Source organism: Geotrypetes seraphini, chromosome 3, assembly GCF_902459505.1.
Source record: "Geotrypetes seraphini chromosome 3, aGeoSer1.1, whole genome shotgun sequence".
NCBI classification, from domain to species: Eukaryota; Metazoa; Chordata; class Amphibia; order Gymnophiona; family Dermophiidae; genus Geotrypetes; species Geotrypetes seraphini.
In genome coordinates this window covers 412,346,861-412,371,484 of record NC_047086.1, presented here as the reverse complement: position 1 = coordinate 412,371,484, position 24,624 = coordinate 412,346,861, and the positions used below count along the sequence as shown (strand labels likewise).

At 47.2% G+C, this 24,624-nt stretch overlaps 1 protein-coding gene across 1 annotated transcript in view; it reads right to left on the bottom strand.

Annotated features, from left to right (window-relative positions):
* Positions 1 to 416: 416 nt before the first annotated feature.
* Positions 417 to 24,624, bottom strand: part of MEA1 (male-enhanced antigen 1) — a 146,867-nt gene continuing 122,659 nt past the window's right edge. Inside the window, exon 4 of the mRNA XM_033937709.1 lies at positions 417 to 763. Within this exon, the coding sequence (XP_033793600.1) occupies positions 606 to 763 (158 nt within the window). The 3' untranslated portion in view covers positions 417 to 605. The remainder of the gene's footprint in view (positions 764 to 24,624) is intronic.

The following is a 24,624-nucleotide window of genomic DNA, read 5'->3' as shown; positions in this document are numbered from 1 at the left end:
ATAGAAAGCACTGATCAAGTCTCTTCCTGGCCTTCAACCCACACTGACATTAATTTCTACTTTGCCAATTTCAAAAAACGTTTTAAAAGAAAACTGGACTCGTATATGAATTAAACATGAGCCAATTTGTAATAATCATGAAGTTCTGATCTCTTGTCAGTTTTTGATCCAAACATAATGTCTTTCTTGTTTGTCATCTGGAGGAGGGAGATTAGCAGCAGATTCAATTCTCCCCTTTCCTTCAAGTTACATAACTACAGTAAGACCCGGCTTTACACAAGAGCCCTTTTTAAAAGATTTATGTGTGGGGAAAGTTGGGGCTAGTTTTTCCAGCTAGTCTTCTCTCCCTCCCTTTGCAAACAGACATATTTCATGGCACGAGGAAGCTGAGGTGCAGCATGGGTAGAAACATGCTCTTTTTTTTGGTTTTACCTTTTAATAGTACAACAAGAACATTTGACACAAAGCAACTTTCAAAGAGCCAGAAACTTAAAGATCAGAGAAAGGCAGCCTAAGGTCCATGGAAGCAGCCATAGAATCAGATGCAGGCAAAAAGTGTCTGTAGTGCAGAGAGACCATCATGATGTGGAGAAACAGCTCAGTTTTCAGTTCTTCTTGGAGTTAAGCCAGCTTGCCCGAGATTGCAAGGTTTTTTGCACAATATCCTTCCACTGCTGATCCGACATCTGCCGAGCCCAGGTTGGGACTCCCAGCGACGGCAGTTTAATTCCAGCCATCGTTTGCATCACCAGTTGTATATGCTCTGCAATATTTGTATAAAATTAGGAATGAAATTTCATCTCTAACTTCTTTCCCTTCTTTATACTCTAACTATTTCAAAACTAAAACAAGTTGATATGTTACGTTTTTAGGTCTAAGATGGAGACATACTATTACTGGCATACACAGTTAAGAAAGCAGCAAAACCCTCAAAAAGCCCTAGCAGAAGTAAAGCCAGAGGGATATGGGCTGATGCCAGCACTTTAGAGGAGGCAGTGGTCTAGTGAACCTGATAAAGCAGAGTTCAAATCCCCACTGCCTGCTTTAGACTTAACATATAATCATCATACAGCTGTGTGCATGTTCAGCTATAAAGCAAAGTTACTTACCTGTAGCAGGTGTTCTCAGAGGATAGCAAGAATATATTCTCATATGTGGGTGATGTCATCTGTGGAACCCGGTATGGACACATAGCAAGTACACAATCATTTTAAATTTAGGTGCCTGGGCCAATCAGAGTCCTAGGCTCCTCCCAGGATGAACCAGGAAGGTGTCAGGTCAAAAGCGCGCCAGGACAAAGGTGCGTCCAGACAATTGAGCGCAGCGCGGAGGCGTGCGCCGCTCTAAATTACTATTTTTAGGGCTCCAACGGGGGGGTGGGGGGGGAGGAACCCACCACTTTACTTAATAGACATCACGCCGCGTTGTGGGGGCGTTGTGGGGGGTTTGGGGGGTTGTAACCAGTGTTCCCGCTAAGCTGCGCTGGCGTGCGCTGGCGCACAAAATATTACATCGCAGTGCACAAGTTTCACGTCACAGCGCACACTCGAGCGGAGGTGAGAGGAAGCGGCGGCGGTCTGCCCTGATCGCCTAAGATGCAGCAGCGGCGGCTCCTTTCATGATCCCCGTAAATTACGGGGATGCCGCCGCTGCTGCATCTTAGGCGATCAGGGCAGACCGCCGCCGCTTCCTCTCACCTCCGCTCGAGTGTGCACTGTGACGTGAAACTTGTGCGCTGCGATGTAATATTTTGTGCGCCAGCGCACGCCAGCGCAGCTTAGCGGGAACACTGGTTGTAACCCCCCACATTTTACTGAAAATTTCACTTTTTCCCTGTTTTTAGGGAAAAAGTTAAGTTTACAGTAAAATGTGGAGGGTTACAACCCCCCAAACCCCCCATAACGCCGGCGCGATGTCTATTAAGTAAAGCACACATCAAAGCAGACTCTACAACCAGGGAATGGCGTTGAAGCTGAGGCCTATCAAATCCTAGACATGTTTGTATCCTATACATAGAAACATAGAAATAGATGGCAGATAAGGGCCACGGCCCATCTAGTCTGCCCACCCCAATGACCCTCCCCTACCTTTCTCTATGAATAGATCCCACGTGCCTATCCCATTTGGCCTTAAAATCAGGCACGCTACTGGCCTCAATAACCTTAAGTGGAAGACTATTCCAGTGATCAACCACCCTTTCAGTGAAAAAGAATTTCCTGGTGTCCCCATGCAGTTTCCCGTCCCTGATTTTCCACGGATGCCCCCTTGTTGCTGCGGGACCCTTGAAAAAGAAGATATCTTCTTCCACCTCAATGCGGCCCGTGAGATACTTGAATGTCTCGATCATGTCACCCCTCTCTCTGCGTTCCTCGAGTGAGTACAGCTGCAACTTATCCAGCCGTTCCTCGTACGGGAGATCCTTGAGTCCCGAGACCATCCGGGTGGCCATTCTCTGGACCGACTCCAGTCTCAGCACATCCTTACGGTAATGCGGCCTCCAGAATTGCACACAGTATTCCAGGTGGGGCCTCACCATGGATCTATACAAGAACATAATGACTTCAGGCTATCGGTGTCCAGGGAGACACAAGCCTCTGTGGATAAGCAGATGCTGGAATACAGGAAGGCTGCGCAAATGGTTGCTCACTAGCTGACCTAGAAGGCACCACATCACTGCCGACAGACTTGCTAGAGCAAGTTCACAAAGTCAGGCATGAAGGGCATATAGGACCAAGAAACCCCTTCAAGAGGAGGACTAGAGCAGTGTTCTTCAACCTTTTTACACCCGTGGACCGGCAGAAAAAAAAGAATTATTTTGTGGACCGGCAAACTACTAGGACTAAAATTTTAAAACCCAATTTCCGTGAGCTCGGTCCCCACAAATCATCTGATCCCATCCACACAAGCCTCAGTTATGATTTTATATTGAATGTATTTTATTAAAGTATAAAAAGAAACAATATTCTGTACAATTGTCATTTTATAAATACAAATAATTCAGAACAAGGTTCAACAAAACCCCTGTCTCCCCTCCCCTTCACATATATCCCCTCTACTATCAAGAAAACTGAACAAGCCAAATTATTACAGAATGCTACACAGAAATATCATGCTAACAGAATACTGCAGTCACACATGACTGGAATAGTTTTAAGGGAGTGCAACTAGGGCAACTGCCCCCTGGTCAGAGAGCGCCCTAAGCCAGCTGGAAGCTAAAGAAGCACTTCCTGCGTTTTGCAGTCCCCAGTTATGTCTAACACCAGCTCTAGCAGGATATATATTTCAAATCTGATATATTCTAATCACAAAATAGAAATAAAATTATTTTTTTCTACCTTTTGTCGTCTCTGGTTTCTGCTTTCAATCTTCTTTTCACTCTCTTCCTTCCAGCGTCTGCCCTCTCTGTCTCTTCAATCCAGCATCTGCCCCTTCCATCCACTGTCTGTCCTCTCCCCCTTCCATATGGTATCTGTCTTCTTTCTATGCCCCTCTCCCCTTTCCATCCAGCTTGTACCCCTCTCTCCTTTTTACATGATTAATTCCAGCTTCATTGCTCTCTTCATTTTTATCTCTCCTACACCAGATCTATCATCGTTGTCCCTCTCTGCTTATTTTTCTGCTGACCCCTTCCTATCATCAATCTCTCTACTTTCTCATGCCTGTGTCTCCCCTTCCCCTCCTCTAATCTCTCTGCCAGCTGTTTCCTTCCTTTTTTCATTCTCCCTTCCCTCCTCCTCCTGTCCAGCAGTAACTCTCTTCCCTTCCTCCCCTCCCAGCTCCCCTCCCTTCCTCTCTCCTTTTTACATGATTCATTCCAGCTTCATTGCTCTCTTCATTTTTATCTCTCCTACACCAGATCATCGTTGTCCCTCTCTGCTTATTTTTCTGCTGACCCCTTCCTATCATCAATCTCTCTACTTTCCCATGCCTGTGTCTCCCCTTCCCCTCCTCTAATCTCTCTGCCAGCTGTTTCCTTCCTTTTTTCATTCTCCCTTCCCTCCTCCTCCTGTCCAGCAGTAACTCTCTTCCCTTCCTCCCCTCCCAGCAGCATCTCTCCTTCTCCCTCTCCCTCTCCAGTAGCAGCTGTCCCTTTTTTTCCTTGCCCAGCAGCTTCCCAGATTCCTTTCCCTCCTCCCCTCCCAGCAGCATCTCTCCTTCTCCCTCTCTAGTAGCAGCTGTCCCTTTTTTTCCTTGCCCAGCAGCTTCCCAGATCCCTTTCCCTCCTCCCCTCCCAGAAGCATCTCTCCTTCTCCCTCTCCAGTAGCAGCTGTCCCTTTTTTTCCTTGCCCAGCAGCTTCCCAGATTCCTTTCCCTCCTCCCCTCTCAGAAGCATCTCTTCTTCTCCTTCTCCCTCTCCAGTAGCAGCCCTTTTTTTCCCTTGTCCAGCAGCTTCTGATAGTAGCTTTCTCCCCTCCCAGCAGCTCTTCTTACTTCCCAGCGCAGCGATTCAGGAAGGCAGCCTCAGGTCCTTTGTTGGGTCGCACCGCCTCTGAGGAAAGAGGAAGTTGCATCATCAGAGGCAGCCGCGACTCAGCAAAAGCCCCGAGGCTGCCTTCGTGAATCGCTGCGCTGGGAAGTAAAGGAGAGCTGCAGAGAGGGGAGAAAGCCACTGTCGGAGGCTCCCCAAGATCTCTCCAGCCCAGCGCAGACTAGAGAGTTGCACGGGGACAGAAATCCCACCCGTCCCCGCCAAAGTCCCACCCGTCCCCGTGAGGAATCCCACCCGTTCCCGTGAGGAATCCCTCCGTCCCCACCCGTCCCCGCGAGGAATCCCCTCCGTCCCTGCCCGTCCCCGTGAGGAATCCTCTCCGTCCCCGCTCGTCCCTATAAACTTCAGAAATAGTTATTTCATTTAATTATGCTACTGAATTAAAGGCTCTGGTAGAAACCCATTTACAAATAAGCAAAAAGACTTTATTAATTTGGAAATATTAATTGGGAAGAATATATACTTTGTAAATGGGTTTCTACCAGAGCCTTTAATGTTTATAAATTTTTATCAACACAACTAATATACTACTTTATCCTGAAGCAAAAAAAAAAGAAATAGAATTATTTTCCTACCTTTGTTGCCTGGTTTCTGCTTTCCTCATGTTCTCATTCAATTCCTTCCGTCCACTGTCTCTCTTCCCTCTGCGTCTTCCATTTGCTCTGTTACTGTGCCTCTCCCTTTCTCCCCCCTTCCAAATTGGTCTGGCACCTATCTTCTTCCCTCCGCTCCCCCCATAGTCTGGCATCTCTGTCTTCTTCCCTGCCAGCGTCTTCTCCCCACTCTCTCTTCCCTATTTCCTTTCAGCATCCTTCTCCCCCCCATCTTCCCCATGTCCTGTCAGTGTCCTTCTCCCCTCTCTGTCTTCTATATGTGCTTTCAGTGTCCTTCTCCCCCCCCCCTCTGTCTTCCCCATGTCCTTTCAGCATCCTTCTCCCCCCCCTGTCTTCCCCATGGCCTTTCAGCGTCCTTCTCCCACCCCCCACCCCGCCTTCCCCATGGCCTTTCAGCGTCCTTCTCCACCCCTTTGTCTTCCCCGGTGCTTTCAGCGTCCTTCTCCCCCCTCAGTTTTACCCATTTCCCTTAAGCGTCTTTTCTTCTCCACTCCACCTTTCCTCCTTTTCTCCCTCCCTGCTCCTTACCTTTGTGGCGCTTCCCCACCCAACCGACAACAGAACAGGCCCGGTCGGACAAACCTCCCTGCCCTGTAGCCGCGGATCTAAATTACCTTCTTACAGCTGCTGTAAGAAGGTAATTTAGATTAGCGGCTACAGAGCAGGGAGGTTTGTTGGACCGGGGCTGTTGTCGGTCGGGGAAGCGCCACAAAAGTAAGGGGACCTGGCCGGCTGTGCTGCACCTGGGGCGGACCGCTCCCCTCCCTTGGTACGCCACTTGAGCCGCGAGGCTACTCTTCTCCTTTCCTGCCCTGCCTGCAGCACAGAGCCGAACGGAAGTCTTCCTGACATCAGCGCTGACGTCGGAGGGAGGGAGGGAGGGCTTTGTTTAAGCCCTCCCTCCCCTCCGACGTTAGCGCTGATGTGGGAAGACTTCCGTTCGACTCTGTGCTGCAAGCAGAGCAGGTAGGGAGAAGAGCCGTGCGACTGAGTACATCCAGCCCCGCAGGAACCCCGTGACCCTCGGAGGCGTCCCCACGGGATCCATGCTACCCTAGGGGGCGTCCCCACTGGATCCCCGTGACCTGAAGGGGAAACCCACGGGATGCCCGTCGTCCCCGTTCCCGTGCAGCTTTCTAGCGCAGACTTCAGATATTGATCTTGCCGGCCCTGCGCAGACCGGCAGGAAGTTGAAGTAAGTCAATCTTGCCGGCCCTGCGCGGACCAGCAAAAATTTCCTGCGGACCGACACCGGTCTGCGGACCGGCGGTTGAAGAACTGTGGACTAGAGCACTTTCTTTTTTGCCTTGGGGGCCATCAGAACCTTTAACAGGTATTGGCACTGCATCACAGGACCCCAAGTGGATAAAATCATCCCATTTGTCCCAACAGTCATTTGGCAGCATTAATAAGGTGGTCCGAGGCGGAATCCAAAGTTCCCACCTCCTCAGCATGTCTGGCAAACATGTGGCACAATGCTGCTCTTCGGGTGCCCATCCGGCACAAACGTGGCATGAATTCTTGTCAGTGGAGCAAGAAGACTTCATCCCTGATGGTTAGAAGCAAAAATGAGGCTTTTTGAAGAAGTCTGAGAATTTAGAATTTAAATCGGGAAAAATCCAAGATGGCCGTCTCCAGGATTTCCCACTGAAAAAACGGCTGTAACTCCGCCAGAGGACCTCCAAAATCAGCGATTTTGGGGGTGGGTGATATAATCTCAAAAAACACACATTTCAGACCCCCCCCACCCCCTCCGAACTGCTCTGTAAGCAGCAATGGCCCTACTTAGACCAGATGCTGGGAAGATATTATGCAGCCTGCCACAGCTCCTCTCAGACTAACCTGAATAGGAGATAGGACATCTGCCACCAGGACAGCTGCCAATTGGGCCAGAGCCAGACTGAGCCTCAACAACCAGGATCCAAGCACTGCAAAGAGAGGGGGGGGGAGGAAAATGCACAGTTACTTACCGTAACAGGTGTTATCCAGGGACAGCAGACAGCTATTCTCACATATGGATGATGTCATCAGCGGACCCCAGATGCAGAAGCTCGCAAGCAGACTTGCTTAAGAAACTAGAAGTTTCAAGTCGACCGCACTGTGCATGCGCGAGTACCTTCCTGCCCAGTGCAGAGCGCGTCTGCTCAGTTCAGAGAGCTAGCAGAGAAGCCAACCAGGGGAGGTGGGTGGGTTGTGAGAATAGCTGCCTGCTGTCCCCTGGATAACACTTGTTACGGTAAGTAACTGTGCTTTATCCCAGGACAAGCAGGCAGGCTATTCTCACATATGGGTGACCTCCAAGCTAACCAAAATGGGATGGTGGGAGTGTTGGCAATTTAGGAGAATAAATTTTGTAATACTGTTTGGCCAAACTGTCTATCCTGTCTGGAGAAAGTATCCAGACAATAGTGAGAAGTGAAAGTATGAACTGAGGACCAAGTAGCAGCCTTGCAAATTTCCTCAATAGGTGTAGATCTGAGGAAAGCTACTAAAGCTGCTATTGCTCGAACTTTATGGGCTGTGACTCTACTGTATAGAGGCAATCCAGCCTGGGCATAGCAGAATGTGATACAAGCAGCCATCCAGTTGGAGATGGTATGCTTAGAGATAGGATGTCCCAACTTATTTGGATCAAAGGATAAAAAAAAGTTAAGGAGCAGTTCTGTGTGGTTTGGTGCGTTCCAAATAGAAGGCCAAAGCACGTTTACAGTCCAGAGTATGAAGAGCTATTTCTCCAGGATGAGAATGAGGCTTTGGAAAGAACACTAGAAGAACAATGGATTGTTTGAGATGAAATTCCGATACCACTTTAGGGAGGAATTTGGGATGAGTTCGAAGGACCACTTTTGTCATGATGGAAGACAGCTTGCAGCTCACTGACTCTTCGAGCAGAAGTGAGGGCAATGAGAAACACCACTTTCCAAGTGAGATACTTCAGATGAGCCTTGTCAATTGGTTCAAATGGAGGCTTCATTATTGAGCAAGGACAACATTGAGGTCCCAAACCACAGGAGGCGGTTTGAGAGGAGGTTTGACATTGAAAAGTCCTTTCATGATACCACTGGATGAGCAGAGAGGGGTTTCCCTTCAATAGGCTGATGGAAAGCCACAATTGCACTGAGATGGACTTGGATCGATGTAGACTTGAGGCCAGAAGTGGATAAGTGCAAAAGGTAATCCAACACTATCTTTGGGACATTGCTGTGAACAAGGCTGTCCTGGAACTTCATTCAATAAGATAAGTTGCTCTGCATTTCATATTCTGCTCTTTTCACTGGTTTTCAGCATTATATCTGCTTAATTTCTCTTCTCATCCCTGTTTCTTACTAAAAAAATAAAAATAAAAAAAGCACAAAAAATAAACCCTTCTCTTTCCTCTGTTAAATCTTATTTCCTCTTTCCCTTCATAGGAATAAGGGTAAGACTTATAGTCCCACCAACCCCAGGGACCACTATTCATATATAGAGACCCATATAATCAGGACTTCACAACCAATCAAGATGACCTTTATTCTATGCAATCACTGTGGTGCTTTAATTCCAAGACATACTATTTGGAGGCTTAAGGCTTGCCCCATCTGTCTTCAACTTGCCAGTATTAAGGAGGAGCTCTGCAAACTTAAATAGGAATTGAATACAATTAAAGCAGCTTCCATCACTCCACAAAATCATACCAACTTACCACCTCTACCTCAAAGAATAAAACAGCCCAGGAGTAAATGGGTCACAGTAGGCTCAGGAAGACTGCGACATGTAACTCAGAAACATCCACCTTCACTAATATTACCTCTACAGAATTCCTTCGCTCCACTAATGCACTGCGATACTCAAGAAAACAGAAGGGAGGTGGGACTGGAACCAATGAAGGTAACTCAAGAGAACAAGCGCACCCTAAGTACAAATAAAAAAGCCAAACACAGAAAACTATTACTGTTGGGGGATTCCATCATCAGAGGCATTAACCTTGGAACACAGGGCGAGGAGCCAAAATAGTGAAATGTCTTCCAGGATCCTCAGCTACCAGGAGTCCAGTATTTCCAGGCAAATACTGACTATAATTAAGGAAGAAACTAAGGATTTTAACACTGATGTTGTTATCCATCTGGGAACAAATGACCTGGCCAACAACTCCACACTTGCAGCACAGAAAGCTTTTTGAGAGCTTGGTGAGGGTTTGAAACCTTTTGTAAAGACTTTAGCTTTTTCTGAAATACTGCCTGCATATGGAAAGGGAGAGCAAAGAGTGAAAAACACAGAGGACTTTAATAGATGGCTCAAAGCCTGGTGTCATCAAGAAGGCTTTAGGTTCATAGGAGGATGGGGAAATACATGGAAGGACAAGAAGCTATATTGCACTGATGGGCTACATATTACTACAGCAGGAAAAAGAAACCTTGCAGAGAAATTTAGACAATATTTTTCTAGGCATTTAAACTAGAAGGTGGGGGTGGTGTATGTACGAAGGACAATTATAGAGACCACCCCCGGCAAAAGAAAAGATGTGATAGTAGTAAAGGCTGCAACATAAGCAATATTAGCAACTCAGTATTGCTTAGTATTGCAACGGAAAGTGAAACGACACAAAAATCCATACGAAAAAGGAGATTATCGCTGAAAAATAGCTGGAAAGCGATGACCACAAATGCTCGCAGTCTAAGCAACAAAGTTCATGATCTGCAAGCCCTGATATTAGAGGCAGATCTAGATATTGTTGCTATCACAGAGACATGGTTCAGTGAATCACATGGATGGGATGCAAACATACCGGGATATAATCTTTTTAGGAAGGACAGAGATGGTCATAAAGGAGGAGGAGCAGCTCTCTATGTAAAGATCAATATCCAAGCGACCGAAATGCAAAGGACCTGGGGAGAGGAAGAAGCGATATGGATTGCTCTGAAAAGAGAAGATGGAACTTCTATCTACGTGGGTGTAGTCTACAGACCTCAGACTCAATCGCAGCAAATTGATAAGGATCTGATTGTGGATATCCAAAAGTTTGGAAGGAAAGAGGAGGTTCTGCTGTTGGGAGATTTCAACCTGCCGGATGCGGACTGGAATGTTCCCGTCTGCGGAATCGGAAAGAAGTAGGGAGATTGTGGATGCCTTTCAAGAGGCTCTGCTCAGACAAATGGTGATGGAACCCACAAGGGAAAAAGCGATATTGGATCTGGTCCTCACAAATGGAGAGAGTATCTCTAATGTTCGAGTGGGTGCTCACCTGGGAAGTAGCGATCATCAAACGGTTTGGTTTGATATAACGGCTAAAGTGGAGAGCGGCCGCACGATACTTAAAGTCCTAGATTTCAAACGTACGGACTTTAATGCAATGGGAAAGTACCTGAAGAAAGAGCTGTTAGGATGGGAGGACATAAGAGAAGTGGAAAGACAGTGGTCTAAGCTGAAAGGAGCGATAAAAATGGCTACGGACCTTTATGTGAAGAAAATCAATAAAAACAAGAGAAAAAGGAAGCCGATATGGTTCTCCAACCTAGTGGCTGAGAAAATAAAGGCGAAAGAGTTGGCGTTCATGAAATATAAAAAAACCCAAGAAGAGGAGAGCAGAAAGGACTACAGGGTGAAACTGAAAGAAGCCAAGAGAGAGATACGTTTGGCGAAGGCACAGGCGGAAGAACAAATGGCTAAAAATGTAAAAAAGGGAGATAAAAATTTTTTCAGATATATTAGTGAAAGGAGGAAGATAAAAAATGGAATTGCTAGGCTAAAAGATGCTGGGAACAAATATGTGGAGAGTGATGAGGAGAAAGCAAATGTGCTAAACAAATACTTCTGTTCTGTGTTCACAGAAGAAAATCCTGGAGAAGGACCGAGACTGTCTGGCAAAGTTACATGAGAAAATGGAGCAGATTCTGCGCCGTTCACAGAGGAGGGTGTTTATGAGCAACTTGAAAAACTGAAGGTGGACAAAGCGATGGGACCAGACGGGATCCATCCCAGGATACTAAGGGAGCTCAGAGAGGTTCTGGCGAGTCCTATTAAAGACTTGTTCAACAAATCTCTGGAGACGGGAGTGATTCCTGGGGATTGGAGGAGAGCGGATCTGGTCCCTATTCATAAAAGAGGTCACAGGGATGAAGCAGGAAACTACAGGCCGGTGAGCCTCACTTCAGTTGTTGGAAAAATAATGGAAGTGTTGCTGAAAGAAAGGATAGTGTACTTCCTTGAATCTAATGGGTTACAGGATCTGAGGCAACATGGCTTTACAAAAGGTAAATCGTGCCAAACGAACCTGATTGAATGTTTTGATTGGGTGACCAGAGAGCTGGATCGAGGACATATGCTAGATGTAATTTACTTGGATTTCAGCAAAGCCTTTGATACAGTTCCTCATTGGAGGCTGTTGAACAAACTTGAAGGGCTGAAGTTAGGACCCAAAGTGGTGAACTGGGTCAGAAACTGGCTGTCGGACAGACGCCAGAGGGTGGTGGTTAATGGAAGTCGCTCGAAGGAAGGAAAGGTGACTAGTGGAGTCCCTCAGGGTTCGGTGCTGGGGCCAATCCTGTTCAATATGTTTGTGAGTGACATTGCTGAAGGGTTAGAAGGAAAAGTGTGCCTTTTTGCAGATGATACCAAGATTTGTAACAGAGTAGACACCGAAGAGGGAGTGGAAAATATGAAAAAGGATCTGCAAAAGTTAGAGGAATGGTCTAATGCCTGGCAACTAAAATTCAATGCAAAGAAATGCAGAGTAATGCATTTGGGGATTAATAATAGGAAGGAACCGTATATGCTGGGAGGAGAGAAGCTGATATGCACGGACGGGGAGAGGGACCTTGGGGTGATAGTGTCCGAAGATCTAAAGGCGAAAAAACAGTGTGACAAGGCAGTGGCTGCTGCCAGAAGGATGCTGGGCTGTATAAAAAGAGGCGTAGTCAGTAGAAGGAAGAAGGTGTTGATGCCCCTGTACAGGTCATTGGTGAGGCCCCACTTGGAGTATTGTGTTCAGTTTTGGAGACCGTATCTGGCGAAAGATGTAAGAAGACTTGAGGCGGTCCAGAGGAGGGCGTATGGGGAGAGACCGGAAGCCCTGAATATGTATACCCTAGAGCAGCGATGGCGAACCTATGGCACGCGTGCCAACTGTGGCACGCGAAGGTCTTGCAGCTGGCACGCGCAGGGCCGCCATCAGGGCAGTACTACCAGGGGTGGCACAGGAGAGAGAGCTGAACGGGGACGATGGGGGACCCGCGGGGTTAAATATAACTCGAGCCGCGAGGCTCGTCTTCTACTCCGACTGCCCTGCCGTTCACACAGCCGATCGGAAATCTTCCCCGAGGTCAGCGCTGACGTCGGAGGGAGGGCTTAAGCAAAGCCCGCCCTCCGACGTCAGCGCTGAAGTCGGGGAAGATTTCCGATTGGCTATGTGTGCGCGGCGGGACAGGCAGGAAATAGAAGACAAGCCTACGCGGCTCGAGCTACATTTTGCTGAGAAAGTTGCTAAGATGGGCTGGGAGACAAACGGGGAACACAAAAGGGGAAGGGAGTGCGTTTTGGACACAAGGCATGAACTTGGGAGAAAGGAAAGGAGGGAAAGAGATGGTGAGGTGGGGGATGGAATGGGTTTTTGGACACAGAAAGCATGGACGTGGGAGAGAGGAAAGGAGGGAAAGAGATTCTGAGGTGGGGGAGGGAATGGGTTTTTGCACACAGAAGGCATGGACTTGGGAGAGAGGAAGGGAGGAAAAGAGATGCTGAGGTGGGGGAGGGAATGGGTTTTTGGACACAGAAGGCATGGACTTGGGAGAGAGGAAGGGAGGAAAAGAGATGCTGAGGTGGGGGAGGGAATGGGTTTTTGGACACAGAAGGCATGAACTTGGGAGAGAGGAAGGGAGGAAAAGAGATGCTGAGATGGGGGAGGGAATGGGTTTTTGGACACAGAAAGCATGAACTTGGGAGAGAGGAAAGGAGGAAAAGAGATGCTGAGGTGGGGGAGGGAATGGGTATTTGCACACAGAAGGCATGGACTTGGGAGAGAGGAAGGGAGGAAAAGAGATGCTGAGGTGGGGAGGGAATGGGTTTTTGGACACAGAAGGCATGAACTTGGGAGAGAGGAAGGGAGGAAAAGAGATGCTGAGGTGGGGGAGGGAATGGGTTTTTGGACACAGAAGGCATGAACTTGGGAGAGAGGAAGGGAGGGAAAGAGATGCTGAGGTGTGGGATGGAATGGGTTTTTGGACACAGAAGGCATGAACTTGGGAGAGAGGAAGGGAGGGAAAGAGATGCTGAGGTGTGGGATGGAATGCGTTTTTGCACACAGAAGGCATGGACTTGGGAGAGAGGAAGGGAGGGAAAGAGATGCTGAGGTGGGGGAGGGAATGGGTTTTTGCACACAGAAGGCATGGACTTGGGAGAGAGGAAGGGAGGGAAATAGATGCTGAGGTGGGGGAGGGAATGGGTTTTTGGACACAAGGCATGGACTTGGGAGAGAGGAAGGAAAAGAAATAGATGCTGAGGTGGGGGAGGGAATGTGTTTTTGGACACAGAAGGCATGGACTTGGGAGAGAGGAAGGGAGGGAAAGAGATGCTGAGGTGGGGAGGGAATATGTTTTTGGACACAGAAGGCAAGGACTTGGGAGAGAGGAAGGGAGGGAAACAGATGGTTGTGTACACGGGGAATAGAAGAAAGGAGAATTTTTGGTCATAGGGAGGGAGTGAGGTACAGACAGTGGCATACCAAGGTGGGGGTGGGGGCGGTCTGCCCCGGTTTTACGCCCCAAGGGGGTGCACAGCTGGCCACCCTCCAGTGTTCTCCCTAGGCTGGCAAACTGCGTCTCTTTAGCCACTTGAGTGCCACCGCCGCCATTGGGAACAGGCCGGTGCCAAGTTCTCCCTGCTTTTCCCTGTGGGGCCGACCAACTCTCGCCACCCGCATCAATTCTGATGTCGGAGAGGACGTTCTGGGCCAGCCAATCGCTGCCTGGCTGGACCAGAACGTCCTCTCCGATGTTAGAATTGACGTCGAGTGGCGAGAGTTGGTTGGCCCCGTGGGGAAGAGAAGCAGGGCAAACTCGGCGCCGGCCAGTTCCCGATAGCGGCAGTGGCAGCCTATTCCCCAGTGGCGGTGGCAGCATTTTCCCAATGGTGGTGGCATAGGGGATGGCAAGGAGAAAGAAAGAAAGGGGGGGACAAGGAGCCAAAAAAAAAAAAAAGAAAGAGGGCTGGGTGAAACAAAGAAAAATGGGGCACGGAGAGAGAGAGAAAGACAGACATACAGAATGAAAGGGGGTATGGAGAGAGAGAGAAAAAGAAAGAAGGGGGCAGGGTGAAACAAAGAAAAAGTTTGGGGAGGGAATGAGGTCTGGAGGAGAGAAAGCATACAGGAGGCTGAAAAAAGGGAAGAAATATTGGATGCACAGTCAGAAGAATAAAGTGCAACCAGAGACTGATGAAATTACCAAAGATAGGAAATTGATTTTATTTTCAATTTAGTGATCAAAATGTGTCCGTTTTGAGAATTTATATATGGTGTCTATATTTTGCACTATGGCCCCCTTTTACTAAACCGCAATAGCGTTTTTTAGCGCAGGGAGCCTATGAGCAGGTCCCTGCGCTAAAAACCGCTATCACGGTTTAGTAAAAAGGGAGGGGGAATATTTGTCTATTTTTGTATAGTTGTTACTGAGGTGACATTGCATAAAGTCATCTGCCTTGACCTCTTTGAAAACCCGCGGAATATAAATGATAATTAACATTTTATCTGCGTATAGCGTGCTTTGTGTTTTTAAAATTTTATTGTTGGTAGATCATTTTGACTTGACCACAAAGGTAAGGGGGAGGGAGGGGAGCTGCTGAAAGAGTCTACCTTGACGTGGTTGCAGGCTTACAAATCTTTTGGTCAAAGAGTGCGGCGACAGAGAAAAGTATGTGTGTATTTAGCCCATGAATGAAATCATTAAAACATTATAAATTGCCGTACCTCAAGAAGGACATGGCGGTACTTGAGAGAGTCCAAAGGAGAGCAACGAAACTGGTAAGAGGGCTGGAACACTGCCCATACGCCGAGAGGTTGGATAGGCTGGGGCTCTTCTCTCTGGAAAAAAGGAGGCTCAGGGGAGATATGATAGAGACCTTCAAGATCATGAGGGGCATAGAGAGGATGGATAGGGACAGATTCTTCAGGCTGAAGGGGTCAACAGGCACGAGGGGGCATTCGGAGAAACTGAAGGGAGATAGGTTCAGAACAAATGCAAGGAAGTTTTTTTCACACAAAGGGTCGTGGACACTTGGAATGCGCTACCGGAGGAAGTGATCAGGCAGAGTACGGTACAAGGATTCAAACAGGGATTGGACGGATTCCTGAGGGATAGGGGGATCGTGGGATACTGAGAGAGGTGCTGGGATGTAACACAGGTATAGAAAGCTAACCAGGTAATAAGTATAGAAATCCAACCAGGTCGTGCATGTGCAAGACCGGAGGGTTAGGACTTCGATGGGAAGATAGGACTCAATGGGAAACCAAGGTGGCAAGGGGGCCCCTTCTGGTGACTCAGACAGGCCGTGACCTGTTCGGGCCGCCGCGGGAGCGGACTGCTGGGCGGGATGGACCTATGGTCTGACCCGGCGGAGGCACTGCTTATGTTCTTATGCCAATAAATTGAAATGAAAACCAAAGGATTGTGAATCAAATTGATTCTCTGACAATACAAAGATTCCAACCTTTAAAAATGATGTTACATAGTTCAGGCAACTTTATAAAGAGTTTTTAGATACTAAAATCTTGTTATTAAGGTTTAATTGACGTGCTGGCACTTTGAGGAAATTATTTGGTTTTGTGCGGCAGTTTGGGCACTCGGGCTCAAAAAGGTTAGCCATCACTGCCCTAGAGGAAAGAAGCGACAGGGGACATATGATTCAGACGTTCAAATACTTGAAGGGTATTAACGTAGAACAAAATCTTTTCCAGAGAAAGGAAAATGATAAAACCAGAGGACATAATTTGAGGTTGAGGGATGGTAGATTCAGGGGCAATGTTAGGAAATTCTACTTTACGGAGAGGGTAGTGGATGCCTGGAATGCGCTCCCAAGAGAGGTGGTGGAGAGTAAAATTGTGACTGAGTTCAAAGAAGCGTGGGATGAACACAGAAGATTTAGAATCAGAAAATAAGATTAAATATTGAACTAAGGCCAGTACTGGGCAGACTTGCACGGTCTGTGTCTGTATATGGCCGTTTGGTGGAGGATGGGCTGGGGAGGCCTTCAATGGCTGGGAGGGTGTAGATGGGCTGTAGTAAGTCTTAACAGAGATTTTGGCAGTTGGAACCCAAGCACAGTACCGGGTAAAGCTTTGGATTCTTGCCCAGAAATAGCTAAGAAGAAAAAAAAAAAAAAAATTTAAATTGAATCAGGTTGGGCAGACTGGATGGACCATTCGGGTCTTTATCTGCCGTCATCTACTATGTTACTATGTTATGTTACAGAAGATAAGGAGGAATGTTAAGGCTCCTTAACATAAGAAAAACACCACATAGAAAATCTAGTCCATTTTTGGTGATAGCATTGTCTAGTGGTAGGCTTTCTAGAAACCTCTAAAACATCTCTTACAGATTGAGAAAATTGAAGAGGAGTCATGTTGAGAGGTACCAAGCTGTCAGGTGTGGAGACTGCAGGTTGGGATTGAGAGATCCTTGACTCTGTGTAAGCAGAGATGGAAAAACTGGTAAAGGGTATGGCTCCCTGCTGCTGAGATGAAGTAGAAGGGAGTACCACGGTTGTCTCGGCCACCGAGGAGCAATCAGAATCATGGTGGCAGACCAGAGTCTTGAGAATGAGAGGGAATGGAGGGAATGCATATAGGTAAAGATTCGTCCATTCCAGAAGAAAAGCATCTGCCTCGAGGTTTTGAGGAGCGTATATCCTGGAGCAGAACTGAGGCAGTTTGTAGTTGTGGGGAGCTGCAAAGAGGTCTATCTGAGGCGTTCCCCACTGTGAAAAATTGTGATGAAGAGGCGAGGAATGGAGGGCCCATTTGTGAAGTTGCAGAAGACGACTCAAGCTGTCCGCCAAGCAATTTTTCGCCCCTTGGATGTAGATAGCTTTGAGGAAGGTGTTGTGGCGGATTGCCCAGTCCCAAACCTTCATAGCTTCTTGACAAAGTGAGGCAGATCCTGTCCCTCCCTGTTTGTTGACATAATACATGGCAACTTGGTTGTCCGTCCGAATGAGGACTACCTGGTCATGAAGAAAATGTTGAAAAGCGTTGAGAGCCTTGAAAATCGCTCTGAGTTCCAACAGATTTATGTGATTTTGGCGATCTGTACTGGTCCAGTGGCCTTGTGTACGGAGACCATTGAGATGAGCGCCCCAAGCATAGGTCGAAGAATCTGTCGTGAGGACCTTCTGATGAGGGGGCGTTTGAAAAAGCAAGCCTTTGGAGAGATTGGAAGAGAGCATCCACCAACGGAGAGACTGCTTCAAAGAAGGAGTGACTGTGATGTGCTGAGAAAGTGGGTCGCAAACTTGCGTCCGTTGAGAAACCAGAGTCCATTGAGGAATTCTGAGGTGAAGTCTGGCAAAAGGAGTCACGTGTACTGTGGAGGCCATGTGACCTAGTAGCACCATCATGTGTCTCGCTGAGATGGAAGAGCGGGAAGACACTGAATGACAGAGTTGAAGTAGAGCTTCCAGACGTTGTTGTGGAAGGAATGCTCCAAGTTGGAAAGATCCAAAACAGCTCCGATGAATTGTAGATGCTGTGAGGGCTGGGATTTGGGAAAGTTGATTTCGAATACCAAACTTTGTAAGAACCAGGTAGTCCGTTGGGTCGCTACAATAACCCCCTGAGATGTTGAATCTTTGATGAGCCAGACGTCGAGGTAGGGAAATACCTGAAGACTATGGTTCCGTAAAGCTGCTTTTACCACTACCAGGCAGAACGGTGGAGGTTATGCTCTGTTTTAAACAGTCAAAAAGGCTGAGTAGCCTTAGGTGCAGCAGAAGGTTGAGATTTTTGTTGCTTCCGAGACTGCTGTTTCTTAGGAGGAGGGCAATTGTAAGGAGCCGTCCTTGGAGCAAAACGCCTCTGACATATAGGAAGAGGACGTGTAGTTTTGGTAAGAGCTGGCTTTGGCTTAGGTCTGACAATAGAAGCAAAGGATTTTTCATGTTCAGATAATTTCTTGGTGGCTGCCTCGATAGATTCATCAAAGAGGTCATTGCCTGCACAAGGAATATTGGCCAAGCGGTCCTGGAGATTAGGGTCCATGTTAATGGTACGAAGCCAGGCAAGGCGACGCATGGCTATAGAGCAAGCAGCTGCCTGGGCAGACAACTCGAAGGCATCATAAGACAACTGAAGGAGATGTAATCTGAGTTGTGATAAATAAGCAATGACTTCTTGAAATTCACAGTGTTTTTGAGTATCCAAATAACTCAGAAATTTAAGTGAGAGTTATGAGGAACTCAAAATAAGTAATAAAATGAAAATTATAATTGAGGACTCTAGAGGACATCATAGAATTTTGATAGATGTGATGTCCGAATTTGTCCATAGTTTTTTTCCCTTCCCTTCCAGGAGGAATGGTGGCATAAACCTTGGAAGGATGGGACCTCTTTAAGGAGGACTCCACAAGCAGGGATTGATGAGATAACTGTGAGTTGTCAAACCCTTTGTGATGTACAGTTTTATACCTAGAGTCCAATTTGCCTGGAACAGCTGGTATGGTATAAGGGGTCTCCAGGCATCTGGCAAAAGTCTGAGACAAAAGCTTGTGAAGAGGAAGCTTAAGTGACTCTGCCAGAGGTTGAGGTAGATGCATGACTTCGAGGTACTCCTTAGAGTATTTGGAACCGGCATCTAATTGAAGATCCAAGTCAACAGCCATCTGACGAAGAAAAGATGAGAAAGATAGCTGATCCGCCAATGCTTTGCCTTGAGAAGGACTCGAGGACGTCGAAGCAGCCTGGGTTGAAGATGAAGCTTCGACAGGAAAAAAGGCATTAAAAGAATATGGAGACTTGGACGAAGCAATCAAAACCGCTGCATCCTCGAGGTGTGGAAGTTGAGACTTTGATCGAGAAGTCGATGGTCTAGTCGAAGTAGGAGTAGATCGAGGCTTAGTGGAAAGAGTTTGAAAGAACAGCTCATGGACAAGGGGGGGGGGGACTTCAATGCCAGGGAGACTTAAGAGGAAGATTTTCAAAACTTCACAATAAAATCTGATGGGCTGCTATCGAGCCTACATGAATATAATTATGATTTCAAAAAGGCAATTCATTCTCAAAAGACCCTGCATGCAAATGAGGTTCATGGATATTCATGTAGGCTTGCTAAATTTACTTGAAATGAGTCGCTGGTGGTAGCGATCATCACATGTGCAGAATACACCCACAAATTTTTGTAAAAACCCACAAACCTAACAAACCAAATCGAAGATTGGCAGAAGAGATGCCCACTCTCTTCCACTGCTCTCACACAACTACCAGACACCCACCCCTGGCAGCAGGAGGGATGCCCACTCTCTCCTGCCACATTGCACAATCCCTTGACACTACTACCGCCTCCTACCCTGCAGCAGAAAAGATCTCACTCCCTCCTGCCGCACAATCCCCCAACACTACTACTACCCATCCACCACCACCACAACCCTTGCTCAAAACTCCCCTTGTGCTCCCAATAACCCTCCTACCCCTCCCTTTTTCACGAAGTCCGGCCAGAAGGACACCTACCCACTCCTTTTGGCAGGCCTGCTTCTTACAAAATAGTGGGCCGTCCCCTTCCCGGTGCATTCTAGATTTAACCAGGGAGGGGCCTAAGGCTCTGACTGGCCCAGCAACAGTGACTGGGTGACAGCGGGAGGAAGTAGGCATCTCTCCCGCTGTTGGGTGGGGGGGTAATAGTATTGGAGGTTTGTGTGGTAGGAGGGAGTGGACAGTAGTGTTGGTGGATTGTGCAATGTGGAAGAAGAGAGTGGGCATCTCTCCTGCCGATCTTTGATTTGGGGCTTGTTTGGTTTTTGTGGGGGGGGGGAGGGGGGTTGATCTGTCAAACCTTACTTTCCTGTCAGTGCCTGAGCCAATCAATGCTCAGGCACAGATCAGAAAGTAAGGCTATGACAGCTCAGATCTGTTGGCAAATTTTAGCCACAAATGTAGCACGAGGTTAGGGATTCGCTTGGCAATGATGGAGAATCGCTTGGAGTGCTCATTTTAATATTAATGACCTCACTGTACAACATTTACATGGCAATATCGGAGATTGCTAGGAAACTTGGAAAAGATCACGGTAAGCCGTTTTGATAATCTGTTGCTAAAATACACGCACGCTAAACCGGCTGGAACCAGTTTAGTAAACATGTTAAAGCACATTTTATTTTTGAGAATCTTCCCCTTAGAGAACAAATCTTGACATGATGGACGGGGGAAAATGGGTTAAAAGAAATTAAAAGGAGTGTCTAATAATGGTTACTGCAGATGGGCAGACTGGACGGGCCATTTGGCCTTTATCTGCCATCATGTTTAAAATCGCTCCAAGCACTAAATTACCCCAAAACGGAACAAAATTACATTGAATTAGAACAATAAAATGGGGTGAGCAGAACACTCACAACTGCATCCATGCGTTGAGATAACGCTGTCTTGCGTGAACAGCGCAAATAGCAGGGTATGGCAAAGACCTTTCAAGGACTGTGGATACAAAGTGAGTGTGTGTATGTTAGTTAAAGAATGACACAGGGGAAAAAATCTGTCCCCGTCTCCGCAAACCATCTGATCCCATCCAAATAAGCCTCAAATAGTTTTATACTGAGCTTATTTTATTAAAGTATAAAAAGAAACAATATTCTGTAGAATTGTCATTTTATAAATCAGAGTTCAGGCAGCTGAAGAGATCTTCACTGGCAGGGCTTTGTTTATAAACATTTTATCAACACAGCTACAACACTACTTTATCCTAAAGCAAAAATAAAATAAATAAGAACATACATAAGAATAGCCTTACTGGGTCAGACCAATGGTCCATCAAGCCCAGTAGCCCGTTCTCACGGTGGCCAATCCAGGTCACTAGTACCTGGCCAAAACCCAAGGAATAACAACATTCCATGCTACCGATCCAGGGCAAGCAGTGGCTTCCCCCATGTCTTAATAACGGACTATGGACTTTTCCTCCAGGAACTTGTCCAAAACTTTCCTCTGGCAATGCATTCCAGAGCTTAACTATTCTGAGTGAAAAAATATTTCTTCCTATTAGTTTTAAAAGTATTTCCCTGTAACTTCAAGTGTCCCCTTGTCTTTGTAATTTTTGACGGAGTGAAAAATCGATCCACTTGTACCTGTTCTACTCCACTCAGGATTTTGTAGACTTCAATCATATCTCCCCTCAACCGTCTTTTACTAGTCTACCAGTACCTAGTTGTTTGACTCCCTGTCTAAAACATGCTCAGCCCACCTGAAACAGGCCCCCACAAATCACTCTCAGAGCAGAGACCCCTTCTACTGGAACTGTGTGCCTCTTAGCAATGGCCGAGACCACTGCGTCCACCACTGGGACATCCAGGACCTCCACTGCATGATATCTCGGATATCCTAATGCATGGAAAAGGAATGTGAGGCTGCTGAAATCCCACAAAGAAGAGGATCCACCACTCGAGGGGCCTCTAACATCCTTCTCAAAACGTAAAACAGAGGATACCTGGAGAATGAGCTACCACCCAAAACTCCTTCCCCTACAGGCAGCTCTGACACCCAGCTGTCCATGTCATCTGCGCCACCCCCGAGGATCCTGAAGGCCACCTGAGAGACCCAGGTCCTTATGTGGAGAGAGAACATCCACCCCAAAAACCTCATCCTCCCAAAAGAGAAGCTGTCACTTAGGCAGGGGGCGAAGGAAGTGTCGGCACCAAAAAAATGGACATTCCCTCCCCCAACGCAGACGAGACCACCGGAGAGTGCGTTGAAGTAAGCTTTGTACATGGCAAGCGCAAAATGCAGAGAAACACCACAGCTGTAAGGAGTCATGCTTCACCACCAAGGAAGAGGCCTGCAAGACCTGTTCCTGTCTCTCTAATTTAGGCGAGAGCTCAGCAGCAGACTTGGCCAAAATAGCTGAATTTCCCACCAAAGAAACAGATGCCGAAAAGGATTCACCCAAGGTCATGAATACTGAAGAGGCCTGAAAATGCAAAGCCGTGGCAAGGGAATCCCCAGAAAACCCTGATGCGATGGCAGGAGAATCCCCAGAGCCAGCAGCAGCAAGGGAATCCCAGGTTTCCCCCACTACTGACTTTGCCCTCATGGCTTTCAGGGAATCCCTCTTGCTGGCACACGAAGCTGATCCTGCAGAGAACAGAGTACCAAGAAGTGCTCATTGTGAACCATGTGGCAGGCCCAATTCACATAATCAGCAGCTAGGGAAAGAAAATTAGCAATGAAAAGCCTCCCTGGGGGGTGGGTCAGTTGGGTGGGCATACTTGATGGGTTATGGCCCTTTTCTGCCGTCATTTTCTATGTTTCTAATCTAATCTAATCTAATCCTTAGGTTTGTATACCGCATCATCTCCACGTTCGTAGAGCTCAACGTGGTTTACAGTAGGAGAAATAGGAAGGAACTACAACAGAGGGTTAGAGGTAGAAGTGTGAAGAAAATTTAGAGGACTTGGGATGCCAAGATATAAGAGTTTCCTTGATTCCTAAGGAGGGAGACTTACATTTTTTGAGAAAAGCCAGTTTTTCAGATGTTTGTGGAAAACTTGGAGAGAGCTCAAGTTCCGAAGAGGGGAGGTAAGGTTGTTCCAGAGCTCAGTGATTTTGAAGTGGAGGGAGGTCCCTAGCTTTCCTGTGTGGGAAATGCCTTTTAGCGAGGAGAAGGATAGTTTTAATTTGTGGGAGGATCTGGTGGTATTAGGGTTTGAGGAATTCCAAGAAAGAGGGATAAAGGGAGGGAGGATACCATATAGGATTTTGAAAGTTAAACAGGCGCATTTATAGTGGACCCTGGCGATTATCGGAAGCCAGTGGAGCTTGGCCAGGAGCGGGGAGACATGGTCAAATTTACTTTTAGCGAAGATGAGCTTGGCCGCGGCATTCTGAATCCGTTGGAGTCTGTGGAGGTTTTTCTTAGTTAGGCTTAAGTAGATAGAGTTGCAATAGTCCAATCTGGAGAGGATGATGGATTGGACAAGGAGGGTAAAATGTTTTTGATGGAAGCATGATCTAACTTTCCTCAGCATGTGAAGGCTGAAAAAGCATTTTTTTTACCAAGGATTGGAGGTGGTCATTGAAGGACAATGTGGAATCAATGATGATGCCCAAGACCTTGCTCGAGAACTCAAGCTGCAGAGAGGAGCCAGAGAGTAGTGGGATGGAGGTGGGTAGGTGATCTAGTTTTGGACCGAGCCAAAGAAGTCTTGTTTTGGACTCATTCAATTTCATTTGCACAGTGTGGGCCCAGGATTGTAGGTTCATTATACAAGAGGATATGTTCTTAGACAGGTCGGTGAGGTTTGAATCGGTCTCGAGGAGGACGAGGATGTCGTCTGCATAAGTTTCAAGGGGGGATAGGTGGAGGAGTTTTAGGGAGGACATATAGATGTTGAAAAGGATAGGGGATAGTGGAGAGCCCTGCGGGACTCCACAATTCGGTTTCCAGGGGGAGGATGAGGTGCCATTCATGTTAACAATGTAAGAACGAGAGCGGAGGAATTTAGAGAACCAACCTAGGACTGTGGAGTTGATACCTATTTCTATGTTTCTAAACTCTGAAAAGTTCTGCCTGCAGGGTTTTGGGTTTTTTAAAAGTTTTTTCAATTTAAAGGAGCAGACCACACTGGCTCTCAAAGCTGTAATCAGTGCCCTGAGGCAAGGAGTACAGCTGAGGCACCAATAAACTGAAAGGGAGGTGAGGTAGTGTGACACCTCCAAAGACTAAAAGGACCACCACGAGATCCAACCTCCATCCAGACAAGAAAAAGGGCCAGAACAGGTTACTGCCGACCCCTTCTGACAGTCACCACCTAAAGGCCTAAAAGGACTGCAGATAGAATACACCAAATTCTGGTAGAGGAGCGTAGACCCATCCATCTATGCTGGTCTGGAGAGATGCTAAAGATGATAAAGTTTAAAGATTTGCGAACATCTGTAGAAGTAAATCAATTTAATCTCAGGCAGACTCCTTTCTCGATTATCCATCTCTCAAGGTAAAGGAGAGGTGTAACGACTATATTGTTGAGTGTACAGAGTATATAGCAGTGGGTCCCAAACCTGTCCTGGAGGCTTCCCAGGTTAACCAGCATAACCACAATGAACACGCATGAGAGATTTGCCTTCACAGTATGCAAATTTATTCATTGTTGATATCCTGAAAACCTGACTGGCTGAGGAGCTCCCAGAACACGTTTGGGAACCACTGTTGCACAAGAAACTGTGGAAGAGTGAGGAACCTGGATGCTGGAAAGATAGTGGAGTGCTTGGGTTGGGAGTAGAGAGTTGCGCGGGGACAGAAATCCCACCTGTCCCCGCCAAAATCCCACCCATCCCCACGAGGAATCCCTCCGTCCCCACCCATCCCCG